Source organism: Bubalus bubalis, chromosome 2 (assembly GCF_019923935.1).
Source record: "Bubalus bubalis isolate 160015118507 breed Murrah chromosome 2, NDDB_SH_1, whole genome shotgun sequence".
In the NCBI taxonomy this organism is placed as follows: Eukaryota; Metazoa; Chordata; class Mammalia; order Artiodactyla; family Bovidae; genus Bubalus; species Bubalus bubalis.
Window position 1 is genome coordinate 77,553,965 of NC_059158.1, and position 17,354 is coordinate 77,571,318.

Here is a 17,354-nt window from a genome sequence, read left to right on the forward strand (position 1 = left end):
TAAGCACATTCATAAGTCCTGAGGATTAAAATGTGGCATTTTTGGAAAGTCATTATTCTACCTACACAGCCTCCCCTCTGACCTACGATTCACTTCTTTCCCACATGCAAAATTCATTTATCCTATCTGGAAAGTCTTGTCAACCTCATTACAGCCTTAACTCCATGTTAAAAAAACCTTACCTAAATCTCATCAACTTAGAGATTCTAAATTTTGTTACCTAAATAAATTATGAGTGAGACTTTTGTATAATCTTGCCCTGAAAATAATTCCTCTTAACCTATGAACCTGTGAACATCAAGAGACAAGTTACTACCGCTTTCCAAAATACAGTGATGGGGACAGCCATAGGATAAGAGTTATAGACATTTCCTTTCAAACAGAAAAAGGTTAATGGTGTCACTGATCGTGGCAGTTTCAAAATCCATCCAGGCAAACTCAGGTTTCAAGATCTGGTAATAATTTTTCTGTAGCTTGTGACTTTTCAAGCTTCTGTCCTGTTTCTTATGAAGATTTCTTTTTCGTGAAGGTTAGCATGTATTTGCTGCTGAGTAGCTTTACAACCAGTTTCTTGTTTGTCGAGTTTTGACTATTTGACAGCCTTTCACTTTGTGCTGTCTCTGTCCCTTAAAATCCAAGCTGGCAGTGTTTTTGTTGGTATAAAGTTCTCAAGAATCTTGTGGGTCTCTCATGTGTGACTCAAGCATTCATTCCATTAGACAAGGGGCTCCTCCAGGTTTTTTTTTTTTTTTTCCTAGATAATTTTATCACTATTTTTGACTTCTGCTAAGAAGGCTGAAGGGATCTGTGAGTCACACACTTCATCTTTTTAAAGACTGTTTATGTGAGGAATACTCTGGCTTCTCTGGAATATTAGCAAAAGGTTGTTCAACTACACCCTCCGTTTTAAGAGGAGCTTTGACTATGAATCTCAATTTTGGTGTATTTTGCACTCTGAATAAAATCAAAATTTCTTAAACCATTAAATCTTGGTTGGATTAAACCTATTAAATTTTTGGTTGAACATTTCTTATTTCTTACCTTTGATTTATCTTTCCTCACATTTTAGTGTAAACAGTGAGAAGAAACCAGTCCAGACTTTGAACACTGTTTGGAAATCTGCAGAATTCATTTCTTACATGCTTGGCTTTCTGTATAACTACAGGATACAGTTTTGCTAAGCTTTCTTTCATTATAACAAGGATTCCTCCAGTTTTCTATAACATATTTTTCATTTCCTTCTGAGTTTTCACCAGTAGCACCTCTCCTATCTACCAGATGATCCATTCATGACAATTTAGGTGTTCTCTTAAGGCAATAGGTTTTCCACACTGTGTTCCTTGTGGAGTTCCTCGAATCCTCACTTGGCAGAGTTGTTAATATTCATATTTCTGCTAATAGTCTATTCAAGGCAGCCTAAGGTTATTTTGAAATCATGCTCCTCTGAATTCTCCTAGCCTCTTGCTCACTGCCCACTTGCAAGCTCACTGCCCACTTCCAAAGTCACTTGTATATTTTTAGGTATTTGTTATGGAAATATCCCCTTTCTAGGTACCAGGATCTATAGTAATTTCATACTGCTGCTGTAACAAATTGCCACAAATTCAGTGAGTTAAAACAACACAAATGTATTATCTTATATTTTTGGAGATCACAAATCCAAAATGGATCTCATTGGGCTAAAAGCAGGGTATTGTCAGGGGTGCATTACTCATGGTGGCTCTGGAAAGCAGCCCTTGCTTTTTCCAGCTGCTGGAGCCTGTCCACATTCCTTGGTTCATGATCCCCTTCCAGCTGCAAGCCAGCAGTAGCAAGTCAAGCCCTTGTCGTGTCATGTCACTGTGATTCCAACACCTTTGCCCATCTCCTCGCATTTTAAGGCTTCTTGTGATTACATTGTGTCCACAAAGGGTAATCCAGACTAAATCCCTATTTTAAAGTAAGCTAATTAACAGCTTTAATTCCGACTGCTACTTTAATTCTCCTTTGCTGTGTAGCTTAGCATACTCATATCTCCAGGAATTAGGATGTAGACATCTTTATGAGGCTGTTATTCTACACATCATACCAGCACTTGGCATAAGTCATTAGTCCTCTTTTTTTTTTTTTTTTTTGGTATATTGAATCCTGGGCTCTTCAGAGGAAACTAGTTTCATCCTTCCCATATTCCCCCATTTCTTTTTCCCAGTGGTACTTAAAAAGAAAAAAAATTAGGTTAAATTTGCATAACATACAGTTAGCCATTTGTGGCGCTCAGTGCATTCACAGTGCTGTGCAGTGTTGTGCAACCAAGACCTCCCTTTATTTTTGGAACATTTTATTCATCCAGAACACCTAATGCCCATTAATTAATCACTCCCCAGTCCTGCCTCCCTGCATCCTCCTGGTAACAAATAATCTCCTTTCTCCATGTATTTGCCTCTTCTGGAGAGTGCATTACAGAGAATCGTACAGTAGGTGTCTGTCCTTAAGGCAGTACCACACTCTTTTGATAACCATAACTGTATTAATTTTTTAAATAGCAAGTATGAGTCCTTCTTTTTCAATATTGTTTTGTTTGTTTGAGGACCCTTGCACATTGCATTTTACCAAAGAATCAGCTTTCCTGTTTCAGCAAAATCGTTGAGAAGTATTTTGATCAGGATTATGTTGGGTCTGTGGGTCACTTTGGGGAAGAATTACCCTCCTAACAATAGTGAGTCTGCTAATCTTAAGGACATGAGCACTGATGTTCTTTCATTTAATTAGTATGCTTTCATTTCTTCAGCTATATTTTGTAGTTTTTAGCATCCAGGTCACTTCCTGAGTGACTTGATCCTATGTATATTATTGTTTTCGGTTCTATTATTAATTGAATTGTATTCTTAGTATTGTTTTTACATTGTTCATTGCTGATGTATACAAACACATTTGATTTTTGTGTGTTGATCTCATGCCCTGCAACTTTGCTGAACTTTTTAGCTCTTGTTCATTTTTAGAGATTTTCTACATGTAGAGTTAAGTCATCTGTGACTAGAAATAGTTTTACTTCTTCCTTTCCAATTTCAGTGTATTTTTTTTCTTTAAGTCCTCTGAGAGGACTTCCAGTACAATATTGAACAGCAGGGGTGAAAATTGTCCCTGGCCTTAAGGGGAAAGTTTTTACTCTTTCACCATTGAGTATGATGTTAGTTATGGTTTTTTAAATAAATGCCCTTTACCATGTTAAGGACATTTTTTTTTTCTATTTCTAGTGTCTTTTTAGGGCTCGTCAAAGGCAGAGTAGTCTCATCTACTTCCTCCCTCATTTAAAAAAGTCTACTCCTCAATGTGTGACTTAGTTCAATATTCTGTAAAAGTTTGCTAAATTGTGCCCAAAAACCAGCTTGATATTTTTTTTCTCAAGTGCCTTTAACATTCTGTTTACCAGATCTTGTATTCCTTAACTCTGAGACTTCAGATTAGTTTCCTGCTTAAACAGAATACCCTTAAAGAATTGGATATCAGTTTCTTTGAAATGAGTATTCTCTGTTTTCTGCATATATCCTACATTTCTATTAAACTCTTGGAAAACAATTTTTGAATTAAAAATAAAATTCTCATTCATTCATTCAGTTCAATTTAGTCACTCAGTCGTGTCCAACTCTTTGCAACCCCATGAACCGCAGCACGCCAGGCCTCCCTATCCATCACCAACTCCCGGAGTTCACCCAAACTCATGTCCATTGAGTTGGTGATGCCATCCAGCCATCTCATCTCTGTTATCCCCTTCTCCTCCTACCCTCAATCTTTCTTCCTAGCATCAGGATCTTTTCAAATGAGTCAGCTCTTCGCATGAGGTGGCTGAAGTATTGGAGTTTCAGCTTCAACATCAGTCCTTCCAGTGAACACTCAGGGCTGATCTCCTTTAGGATGGACTGGTTGGATCTCCTTGCAGTGCAAGGGACTCTCAAGAATCTTCTCAAACTCCACAATTCAGAAGCATCAATTGTTCAGCCTCAGCTTTCTTTATTCATTCATACTCACTGTGAAAGGTTATCAGTGGTTAAGTTTTATGTTTGAGTTTTAAATTTCTTGGCTTTTTGAATAATTTTGTGTTAACCTCCTGAACAGTTTTATGATTTTTAGCATCTCCTAAATACATATACATAAATGTGTAATAAAGTTAATATTCAATCTATAATATGAGATATGATTCATAAAGGGAGAAATTGGACTTTGCACTCTGTGACCAAGAGATTTGCTAAGTAATTTAAGCAATTGACTTGCTTAAGAGGGTGGATGTTTTTTAAGCATCTTAAAAAGCACATCATAAAATTAATTGATGTGGCAATTAAAACATCAAAATTAGTATTTTCCTAGCTTACCTCTTTCCATATATAAAATAAAATCCAATTTCTTTAAGTAAGATCCAATTAATTTTATCTAAATAAATTTGAATTTTATCTATAAGTATTTTTCAATGGAAATAAATAGCAGATATCTAAAGTGCTAAATGGCCCATGGGGTCGCAAAGAGTCGGACACAACTGAGCAACTTCACTTTTCAGTTTCTAAAGTGTTAATATATGTCAGGTGCTTTCTGATAAGGAAGTGCAAAGAAATGTAAGAAATGTCTTTTGCTGTTTGGTGGTTTGCATTCTATTTTGTGAGACAGGAATAGGAATTCTTAAACTGCTGTTTGAACTGCAAAGTTACGTATATGTGAAATTGGATACCATGATCATAAAATGGTAATAATTACTGTCCAAGAACTTCCTGGTGGCTCAGATGGTAAAGCATCTGCCTATAATGCGGGAGACCTAGGTTCAATCCCTGGGTTGGGAAGATCTCCTGGAAAAGGAAATGGCAACCCACTCCAGTATTCTTGCCTGGAAAATCCCATGGACGGAAGAGCCTGGTAGGCTACAGTCCATGGGGCCGCAAAGAGTTGGACATGACTGAGCGACTTTCTTTCACTGTCCAAGAAAGTCAGTAGCCTAGTATTTAGTACTATCTGTACATTTGCTTATTGATGCTTCAAACCCAGCAGAGAGAAATTAGTATGTATATATTTTGCTGTTTATTTGAAGCTTTATAGTGGTAGTAATCAAATGCAGTAAAGAAATAGCAAAGTTCTGTTGCTGCCGAAAGTTACCATTAATCTTAACTGAGAATTGCATGTGTTTCATATTAGGATTAGACCTATAAAAGAATGCTCTGGGGTCAAAGCTTTTGAAATCAATGAGGTATCATTATACTAAGTAAATTTAGGGAAGGGACTATTTGTGTGTATTTGCTTTTATTAAAGGTATGTAGATGATGTATATTTGAGCCACAGCACAAACATATTAACAACTGGAACTGAATGCTAGTTAATAGCCAATATGTATTACATTATAAAATGTATACTATTAACCATGCAGTATTCAACAGACTAAGACACCATGGAACTAATTGACACTGATTTATTATTAACTCAGAAGAACAATAGCTATTGAAAACTACTGCCAACTTAAGACAGTCAAAAATTTTAGGAAACTAAATTTTAGCCATACTAATTTTACCTTATAAATACTAAATTTAGCTGTATTTTAACTCAATAAAAACCAAAGTATAGAACTCTTATTTTATTCCTGTACAGAAACAAACAAAATATTTACATATTTAAAAAAATTAGTTCTCAGCCCATCCTATGGTCTACTGGTGGGCCTAAAACCTTATTTTAAGAGTAGTAAATTACTATATTGTTATACAGGTAATTTCCATTGATGGCATATATGCATATCCAGAAACTATTTGCCAAAATTCCTATGGCTTTATTTTACTGAACCAGTTGAGATATTATCAGTTTTAGTTTCCAAACCTCTTTTTAAAAAAAATACCACGTTTCCCTCTTCTTGTTTCATTGCATCTGCATGCATGTTTCACATTCACAGTGCAGTGTTCAGTTCTCTAAATTTATGTTAGGCAACTGCTGGAACTGTATTGCTATATTCAGTTATAATAAAATGCAGTGGTTATGTTAACCTAAGACTGGGTAGAGAGAGTTAATTTTAAATGTTTGTTTTTTACTCTTAAGATATTTCTAGTGGAATACTAACTGAATTTCTTGGAGGTTTTTGATTATTTCATTTGAATGCCCTTTCTATGATATTAATATTTTAATTACCATCTAGCTTAAGGGAAATAGCATTTATACTGAATGTTGCTGAGGGATATAAACCAAGCATAAATAAGTTGTCCTTGGGGTTTGGAGCTTAACCAAATAAACCCAGAATACATAAGTAAACAAGGGCCTAAATATGATAGATAAAAGCAGTTCTTTCAGTAATGGGTATGAATGGAAGTTGTTTTGTTGTGGGGGGTGTCTGTGTGTGTGTGTTTTCCTCTTTCACTTTATTGATACAGAATCATGCTTTCTTATGAAATATTATAATAGGTACATATCCTACTAAAGTTCTACATACATTAAACTGCAGTTGAACCCTAAACAACATGAGGGTTTGGGGCTCTAACCCTCCCTACAGTTGAAAATTTGCATATAACTTCACAGCTGGCCTCTGTATCTGCAGTTCCACCTCCACAGAGTCAACCAACTCCAGACTATGTAGTGTACTGTAATATGTGTTTATTTTAAAAATCTTCATGTGTGTGGACCTGTGCAGTTCAAACCCTTGTTATTCAAGGGTCAGCTGCAGTGATTTTTTTCTAATTTACAGAAGAATATTTGAAATTAATAATACCACAACCATAAAGTGCTCTCATGTGTGTATGTTTGTATTTATTAATAATTTGGTGGGTTTTGGCAGCCCTGTCTCACTTATTCACTAGCACATGGAAGCAGAGAAGAGAAAAATGTCTTCATTGCTTTCTTTCTTAAACCAGTGCCCAAATTGGACCGATTACCTTTGCAGTGATTTCCCAGTACTCTTAAAGTAAAATGAAATTCATTCCTTGGTCTAAAATCCATCCTGCTTTTAGATGCTGTGCCCCTGCTTTATCTCTTTTGCTGACAGCCTCTTTGACTATATTCTGATACTTGTGTTTTTTTTCCCTCTTCTCAGTATCAGTCTATTTCCATCTTGGTGTCTTTGTACCTGCTTTAACCTGTATCTAGAACATACTCCCCTAGGTCCTCTTGTGGCTGTCCTTTTGACATTCAGATCAAGACTATCTCCCTAAAACTCGGTGCAAATTAGTGTAGTACAGACAGTTATTATCACACCAGCCTTTCTGATTCTCTTTATAACACTTAACTGTTATTCGGGATTGTTTCATTTCTGGACTAAATTGTTTCTCTTCTGCTTCCTTACCCCCTATACTCCCACTATGAAGTGTAAGTTCAAACCAGAGTATATTGAGAAACTGTCCTTTTCATTGCATCCTTAGGATCTAAATTTGTGGTACTGATTAAATAGTTGTTGAATTTATAAGTCAGTCAGTTTTTCCATCTGTATTAGATATACTCTGAAGAATACCTTCAGGCACTTTAGGCTTATGTGTTCGGGGCTGAAATTTGTCAACATTTTAGTATTTTTATTTGATTAATTTTATTTTGCTGGTTGTTAATAAGAAATAATAAGTATTTATCTTAATATCTAGAATTACAATTTCATTTTGACAGGTTGACTTTGGCAGAATATCATGAACAGGAAGAAATTTTCAAACTTAGACTAGGACATCTCAAAAAGGTACGTGAAGCATATGCTGGCCATTTCATTTTACCAGAGGTTGTGGAAAGTTGTGTTTTCCGTTTCTTATTAAAGAAGGCAAAACTTACAGAGAAAAAGGACCCAAATTTAAAACTTCAGACCAAAAAATAAAAGAGGGGCATAAAAGTTGCATTTTTATGTTGAATATATTAAAATAACATTCCTTTACTTTGTGGTAATTTACAAACATTTCAGATGCTGATAATACTGTGTCCCTGGGACTTCTCAATGCAGGGGGATGCTGATTCAATCCCTGGTCTGGGGAGTAAGATCCCACATGACGTGTGGTCAAAAAGTTAAAAAACAAAAACCCATGTCCCTGTAGTGGAGGAACGATCCTGGACAGAACTCCAGGTTTTTAAGAGTACTGTTAAATACTATCTGTTTTTTTTTTTTAAAAAAGCTTTATTTTTAAGATAAAATGTAAGATTCTATGTTGTTGTGTCCATTTCATAGCAAATTGAAACAATTGTAAATTAATAACAGGTTTTTTTGACTTAACTTTAAAGTTACCAAATACCTGATTAAATGTTTCAGTTAAAATATATACATTGGCAAATTTAGAAGAGCCTGATCATCGGTAATAATATGAAGTGATATAATTCAGAAAAACATTGTTGTATGTTAGTAAGTTTTATAATGTAAACTGTGTACTTGTTTGTAAACTCTGAAATTATATTCAGTTCATTGTTTTTTAGTTCATATTTTTAATTCAAACCATTTCAGAGAAATAATAGATTTTCCCCCTCAAAATGAAACTACTGACAGCTATAAAATTCTTTTTCTTTGATCCAGTTTTTAAATTGTCTGGTCTGCTTATCACATTACTTGCATTGTTTAAATAGGCTGAGTAATAGCTAAAACTAAGTTAGTGAACTAATTGAAGATAGTGTCTATCAAGTCATCTCCCTGGGGTAGGGTGAGGTAGGTCAGAGAAACCCATTCTTGTAGCAGCCACCATCTCATTATAGATGTGCTTATTTTTGGAATGCTATCAACATGCTTCAGAGTCCTGCCATTTAGGTACAGGGAACAGAAAAAAATTATATTTTATATACATACATATTTGTATATTGGAGAAGGGAATGGCAACCCACTCCAGTATTCTTGCCTGTAGAATTCCATGGACAGAGGAGCCATGGGTCGCAAAGAGTCAGACACAACTGAGCGACTTTCACCTCACTTTTGTGTATATGTGTGTATATATAGACACATATATATACGTGTAATTTGTATTAGTGTTCTTTACTGTGCCCCTGCTCAGAAAAGTTTCAGCCTAACTACTTGAACAGTAAATTCTAAAATGAATTTATTCTGATCTGTTTTGTTCTGTTTTCTGTGCTGTTGTAATTATTGATATTTCTCTTGTCCTTTGATGTAAGTAGACAACTTCAACCTGTTTTGTAACTGATGGAGTTGTAACGGGACTATAGAAGGGAAGTGGGGATTTTGAAGTTCAGAATTAGTACAAGTATTTGTCTGCCCACCTAAGCTATTGTGATAGAGACCTGTGTTTGATATTCCATATAAAGAAAGATTTATCAATTATTTTCTGACCAGCCTTTCATGATAATGGGATGCTAAAGTGTATAGTCAACTGGAGGATTATAATTTTCACACATAATAGTAAATTTCAGATTACTCTTTCTAATGATGAGTTTTACATGTCTTATGGAAACCTGTTATAAAATCTGAAATGATAAAGCAGTTAAATTAGGAATCGGCTTTTGTATCACAAAAATACTTAAAAGGATTCAGAGGGCGGTTTGTTTTTATTTTTTGATTGGTGGGTGGTTGGTTGATTTTAAAGCTTTCCTGGTACATTGAAAATATTTTATTTCTCTGAAACATTTCTATTTTATAAAGTAAGGTACATATACTTAAATGTCTAGATATTATACAAACAGTTGTAAGCTTTTGTAGTTTAGTACACCTTCTCTTCGAACTTCCATATTATCTTTTTTCCCAGTGTTTGACTTCTCCATTTTTGCATTTACTCATTCTAATAACTGTCCCATCCATAATCCTTTTCCTGTTTTATTGTTTCAGCTTTTATCAAATTTACTGAGCAGTTTTAGATTTCTAACTTTATCTTCTTCTTAACCAATTTACTATCTTCTTCTTAACCAATTTACAACATTACTTTTCTTTGATCTCTATCATGGAATATTTTGGAAGAATTGATGAATTAATGCTGAAATATCCTCTCATGTTTTGAATTCTCACATTTACTTCTGACTTTTTTGGTTGAGAAGAATGAATGCCTTATGAAGAAGGTTGCTAGCAGTACATCCAGAGAACAAAGTTGAGTAAGTAGTGTCACCTTAGAGGACAAATAGATAGTAGTAGTCTGATTTCCACTGGGTATTATTTTTTTGAGTTGTACAGTTTAAGAATAATAGGCATTCAGTTACAGGTGTTAAAAATAAGTTATTTGGCATTCTAAAGCATAGTTGGAAAGTAGGTCATTAAAAATAGGTCGTTCTGGTTTATAAAACACAAGTAGATTGGACACTTTATCACCTCTATCTTAAGCCAACATGAGCCATACCCTGACATGTAACTATATAGTTTCTACCATAGGCTGGATCTGATCTGTGAATATTTGATGTCCATGTAACCTGTGCAGGAATTAATCATGTGACCTACATCAGATTAGGGTTTAGATGTGGAGCCCAGTATACCTCCTGCATTACCAAAGGTGACTTTCACTCTCCCTTCAATAAAAACTCTTGAAGTTAGATGGAGTTATTAAATTTGTTGGCACCAAAGGAAAAAACTTCCATCATTGCTGAAGCCCATACCATTTGGACATAGAAGACTAGAATTTTTTCTTGAGATAATTTATGATATACATTGTATTTTATAAAGTTAATCATAATAATTGAATAGGTAAACCGAAATATGGAAAAGTATTTACCACTGAGTAAATCATAAAGTTCAGTTCATATTCTATAGGGCTAGAAACATAATGATCCAAATCCAGTGAATCTGTTAGTGTGATAGAGTAACAAATGAGAGTTCAGCAGTAAGTCCATGGCTAAAATAAATTTTCATTCCTGTTACCACCAAATAGTAAATGTAAACTTACTTAAGGGCTTATTGTCTTCTGAAATTAGGAAAATTATTGTTCAGCATCATCTTTTTTAATATATTAAGAATTGTTTAATATTGTTTTAGTTATCAGTTTATGAAATTATTGCTCACTCATTCACTAAGTGATTTATTTCCACATTTCAGGAGAATTACATAATATTACATTTTATACACTTTGAATTTTTAACCATTATAGAGTGAACATTAATGTTAAATTTGAATGCCAAGCTCTTCTCTGTTTGCTTTGTCTAAATTAATATAGCTAGTAACTAGCAAAGCCAAGACTTGAACCTTTTCTCACTGCTACTTCAGTGGAAGTATCCTTACACTTTATTCCTACAATTCTCTAGTTGTAGATGGATAGCAAGTTGATCCTTCTGTATTCAGAATTGATTCCCTTGTAGCTTTCTTTGCATTTTTCTTAGAGTAGTAGGAATGTTTGCTTTCCCCCCCCCCCCCCCCCCCCCAGAAATAGACTGTTTATTTTCATCGCAGATAAAGTAGAGCAATTAAATTTTTCACACACATACTTCTTTCTCTCTTTCTCTCATATATTACTTTCCTTGGGTAGCCTGTTAGTGACTATTCTATCAACTAGAATATTTCTTTATTATTAATTGGTTCACTGTTTTTCATTATAAATTTATCTTTAAAGGTCAAGAGGAAAAGCATGTTTTGGGAGGTAAAATGTGTAAATACTCTCTAGTGTAATTTTACCTTTATACAGCTAAAGATTTACTAGAACGTAAAGGAAATATATAGTCAAATATATGTATATTATACAAATTACTCCTGAAACTTACACAAAATAACTTTTTGCTACTAGTCATTATGCATAAACGTCCTTGATTATCGCTTATAAGCTTATAGTTGTAATGAGAATAATTTCCTATGTTTAATATTTTGTTTCTTTAAGGTAGAGCAACTAAATCCGATAATGTACCTGTGCCACATGTGGCATCTCTGGCTTTAAGAAAAACTAATAAGCCGTGTGCCAGTTAGCTTTTATAGTTGATCCTGTTTTGATACCGGTCTTGATAAATTCTAGTTATGAGAAAGTCGTTTATCTTTGTAATTTGAGGAGTTCTACTAGGTGGTTGTTTGTATAACTCCAATCTTAATTCTAGAATTGAAGAAAGCTATGTGGATGTGCTTTTCAAGGATTATTACTAAACTAACATAAACAACTTTTTAAAAAAATCCCTGATAAACCATCTTTCTTGTAATAGAGTCTCTTTAGTCATAATATTATTTTAAAAATATAAATTACCAATCATAATACCCCAAAATAAAGAGAAAGTAAGAATTTTGAAAGTTACCAGGACCAATAACTACATCATACCACTGTTGTTTGACTCAAGTTTGTGATGTGAACAGCATGTGGAGGTGTTTATTCTAGTCTTCAAATATTTTTGTCTTCTGGATTTTAAATATTTGATTAGTTGGAGAGAATGCATAAAGAAGATTTGACATCTCAGTATGGAATATTAGATAGTGTAGTAGGGATTGACTTTAATGTATGTGTTTTGGGGTGTGCGTGTGAGAGAGAGAGTTATAAACCCTGAATTTAAATACCAGAAGTTTTTAGGAAAAACATAACCAACTTGTAATTGAAACAGGATTAGTCAAGAACCATCAGCACCAACACAAGTGTATCTTTGCAGACCGAAGGAATCAGCTAAACAATTACGGTCATCTCAATCTCTACTAAAACAAAAATCGCATCCAACATGCCACCTGACACCATTTCTTTCTCTCTTTCTCCTTTGCTCCTTGCGATGTGGCATTCATCTCTCCTTGTGCCTCCGTTCTGAAGAGATAACAGTATAGCAACAACTCTGCCACTGAAATCCTGTTCTCTGACCGATATTGGCACCTGCAAAGAGAAACAACCAGTAACAGGCAGCAGCAGCATCAGTATTAATCTTCCATGATGAAATCTTTACAGGTCAAGAACAAGCACACAGCTCTTTTCTCACTCCTTCACAGTGGACCATGCAACTAGTTGAAATGGAAGACAATGGATTGTCTGCAAGCCTTTTGAACAGTGGAGAATACAGGGCATTGGTTTTAGGTGAATTAATCCCCAAATATTCTTGAAGTTTGATATCTCCTTTGGTCTTTCTTTCTAGAATACCATTGTCATCTGATTTATCAAATCCTTAGTATGACCACAAAGAATACGTTTGTGTATGTGACACCTCTTGTCACTTTAGGTATGAATAAAAATGTGAAAATAGTTAATGCTAGAGGGCTTAATCTCTAAAACTGCATGTGCACCTCTATATTCAAGAAAATTTTCTCTCAAAGCCAACCACATTGTATGTTACATTTCTCTAGAACATAACACAAGACGCTACTTGTGTAGGAAGTAGTTTTCAGTGACGTCTAGTGAAAATTCATTCGTTATGCTAGAAAAAGTCACCATTAAGCCCACAAAGAATATACGAGGTTCCCAACTTCTTGGTATGTGTGGGCAAGAAAAGTGCCAAGAGTATTGGAATTCTAAACTTGACATCTTGTGCATAGTTCTGCTTCTGTTTAAAAATGAGTGCTATTCTGTGAAAGCGATGCCTGAGAGAGCACGGCACTAGCTGTAGATAGGAAAGCTACTGGTGTGTGTACTCTGCTTCCTGCTCTCCTTGTGAACCTGCAAGCATAGTTCTGGCTCACCCCATCTGTAATTATACATCTTTACCCGGTACTAGATGGTGTTCACTTACCAGAGTGAAAATTTAGTGATAAAATGTATTTCACTTTTGTAGATTTTTATATTAATCCAGTTGTGTAGGCAATGGCATTCTTTGAATTTTGGAAAGAATCTTAGAAGTCATGTTAACAATTGGGCAGAGTTTATTCAGGTTTGTAAATTCAGTTTAGAGGTCATAATTTCACAAAAAAGAGAGGGCAGTTGCTTGGCCAGTGGCCAAAAACTGTAACTCCATGCTGTTTATATGCATATACATAGAGTCTAGAAGATTAGGCTCTTCTCATTATTGTATAGAATGTTAAACCTTTCCATACTTTTAAAAAATATGGAATCCACCAGAACCCTGAAAAAGGTTAAAAGGAGGCAGAAAGCTGGAAGAAAACGTAGTAAGGCATCGTACCTGTAGGTGCTAGGGTTTGGTGTCAGCACCTTAGCTAGTTTCAACATCAAGAAATTTCATCCCGTTGATACAGAAGCTGTGATTTCTTTTTCAGGAAGTGTACTGGATATTTAAAATTTGCCAGTCAGTTGAACTGTTATATTTATTAGCTGCTGAGAATATAGGGTTTGGTTTGTTTAAATAGAATGGGGGAACTGACAATCCCATTGTCCATTTTAACACTTATTCCCATTTAGGGGTTTTGATGTGTGTGTGTATTCATCGAAGAGAGGCGAATGACCCCCAGCCCACCAAAGAAGGAAATGAAATAGAGAGAGGAAAACATTAAAGTTCTAAAGTAATTATCTAAGCCAGTTAAACACACTTGAGGGAGACCCAGTATGTTCCCCTCGGTAATATCCAGCTCAGCGACTCAGGATTGACGGAGACATCATATACATAGTTAGGAAAGAGTCCCCCACCAGGAATTTCACAGTATTTGTCCTTTTTCCTCTTCCTACCCTACTCCCTCGATCTGTATGGTCATACTTGAGCAAAAAGAGTATTACGGGCAGTAGTTTCAAAACTGATCTCTATACGTTCAATGTAGTTTTTTTATTGGTTCATATTTCCAATGGTTCGTGTCTCTTATATCCATATTTAGGATATATAAAAGAAAATAATAGAGAAAAATTATAAATTTGAAGTAAATTGGTAATAATTTTCTTAATTCTTTTCTGCACTGCCCTTTCTGTTAGCTTTTAATAGCGCCTTTTGTTAATTTCACCTTTCACTTTCCTAGTGATAGACTTTCGGAATGACATTATAAATATTTTATGAAATTAAAACTTATTTGAGGACTTGGAGATACTAACTTGATTGTATTATTACATTACTAAAATTAATTTGGTATTAAATATGTTGAAACCTCATTCTGAACTATTAATAGTTTCTCAAATGGACTAATGTTGTTATGGTGCTCCCAAATATACTATTGTAAGTGATAAGCTTTCCCTGTTTCCACTGTCTTCATAGTATACCACACAAACTCTTTTCTTCTCCCAACTTACATGGATTATAGGCAAGCTGAGAATGGTATATCAGAAATTCTCAGATTCTCAAATTCTGTCTTATCTTGACTTTATAGAAAGGCAGCTTTTCAAAATTGAGGGGTTTTTGTGGGGCTAACATGTAATATATTAAAGATTTGCTAAAGAAGTTTAAAGTATTCAATAGTATGTTCAACTTTTACAGGAAATGCATTAGCTTTACATGTAAAATGCATTACTATATAACTTGTAAGTTTTATAGTTTAATGCCTACACACCCCTACTTTAAAAGAAAATAATTGCCCTTTTAAAAACTGCCATTAAGAGAAATGCTCAAAAAACACCCCAGGTCTGCCTAGCAGTTTTAACCTGCATTTTATTTAACTTGGCATTTTACAAAGATTCTACATTGCTGTAGCATACTTTTAGCTTAGAATGTTGAGCCAAGGGGATATTAAGTTGCCTGAACGGACTCTGAGTACAAATAGAAAGTATTTGTATGCTAAATATCTATTGAGGGACAAATTGGTTTTACTTTGCATATAAATTTTTAAAGTTAAAAATTTTGGAAGGTGCTATGTTTTGCAGGTTACTTAAATGAGGCAATATTGAGATCATTGTATACTTGTCTAACCTGGGTTTTTAAAAATATATATTCAAGTAATTCAGATATTAGATCTAATTTTAAAATACCGTTAAAATAGCTGTAGTATGTACTGTTAAGGTTTATTGCCATATCTTTTTGTCTAAACCGGGAAAGAATGATGTCCTTTTATTGTATGTGATTACCAAACCTACCTCCCTCTCTCTAGTAGGATCTTTTCTTATTCGTGTCCCTTCAACACCATAATTGCCTACAGAGACCAATTCTTTTCCAGAGATGCTGTTTCTTCTTAGACCTTTTCTGCTGTAAATTGCTTAGCTAGTGGCTGACTAGAGTATTGAACTTTAGTGTTCTTACTAAGCATGATCTCCATTCTGGACTACCTCTCTTTTATTTTAGTAATTTGACCTACCTTTCCCATGTGTTTGAGGATTCCATTCCATAATGGAATTCCCTTCTATAAGGAGAGAATAAGTAACAGGCTCAGGCTGTTGTAACAGAATACCATAGACTGGGCAGCTTAAACAACAGAAACATATTTCTCGTAGTTCTACAGGCTGGAAATCCAAGATCAAGGTCCCTTGGGGTTTAGTTTCTTTTTTTTCTTTAATCATTCATTTATTTTTGGCTGTGCTGGGTCTTTGTTGCTTTGTGGGCTTCTCCTTGCGGTGGCTTCTCTTGTTGTGGCTCGTGGGCTCTAGGGCATGCAGGCTTCCAGTAGTTGCGGCTCCTGGGCTTTAGAACACAGGCTGAATAATTGCTGCGCATAGGGTTAATTGCTCTGCCGCATGTGCGATCTTCCTGGATCAGGGATCGAACCTGTGTCTCCTGCATTGGCAGTCAGATTCTTTACCAGGGGAGCCTCGGGTTTAGTTTCTGTAGCTTTCTTCCTAGTTTGTAGATGGTCATCTTCTCACATCCTCATGTGACTTTTCTCTGTGCTGCCACAAAGAAGTAGTGGGGTTGGGAGGAGAGATCTCTTTCTTCCTACTCAAAAAGCCACTAGATTTCATCAAGAGGGCTCCAGTCTCATTACCTAAGCTAACTCTTAACTTACAGAGTCCCCTTCTCCAAATACCATCACACTGGGGGGTTAGGGCTTAGACATACACAATTTGGGAGGAACACAAAGCCTTCAATCCATAATAGAATATATACTTTTTCTCAGTGGGATTTGAGAGAAGTTACTTAGAGTTGCTGAATTATCTTTCCCCTAGAAATATGTCACTTTGTTTTGAGATCCAAGATACTGGAATAAATACTGAATTACAATATGGAATATGTAAATATATTTACTGATGACTATGGAAGATTTACGTGTATCTGCATATAATCAGTTATAGTTCCTTCCCTTGACCTTTCCTCTTAAACAGCTAGGATCCAGCTGTTTGTTTTAACTAGTCCTCCTGACATTTGGGGGTTTTTTCCTGTAAATTTTACAGTTCAGACTGAATGAAGCTTGCCTGTCCTTTTGTATTACAAGATCTTATGGGGCCTGTGTGTGTGTGTGTGTGTTTAGTCGCTCAGTCTTATCTGACTCCGTAACCCCATGGAACCCGCCAGCCTTCTCTGTCCATGGGATTCTCCAGGCAAGAACACTGGTGTGGGTAGCCATTCCTTTCTCCAGGGGATCTTCCTGATCCAAGGATCAGACTGGTCTCCTGCATTGCAGGCAGAGTCTTTACCATATAAGCCTCTAGGGAAGCCCATACTTGGCATGTTTTATAGAGGAATAAAAGCTTGCTTAACTGGCACATACATGTATTTTATTTTCTTTAGTAACTGTTTCGTAATATTGATTATTGCCATTGTATAAACATCTGAAGATTACCAAAAATTATAAA

The 17,354-nt window shown here is 35.2% G+C and overlaps 1 protein-coding gene across 4 annotated transcripts in view; it reads left to right on the plus strand.

Annotated features, from left to right (window-relative positions):
- Window positions 1-17,354, plus strand: part of TLK1 (tousled like kinase 1) — a 181,335-nt gene that overhangs the window by 144,175 nt on the left and 19,806 nt on the right. For all 4 annotated transcript variants that reach the window (XM_025275065.2, XM_025275068.2, XM_025275073.2 and 1 more), the window contains one exon: window positions 7,585-7,651. In XM_025275065.2, the coding sequence (XP_025130850.1) occupies window positions 7,585-7,651 (67 nt within the window). The remainder of the gene's footprint in view (window positions 1-7,584; window positions 7,652-17,354) is intronic.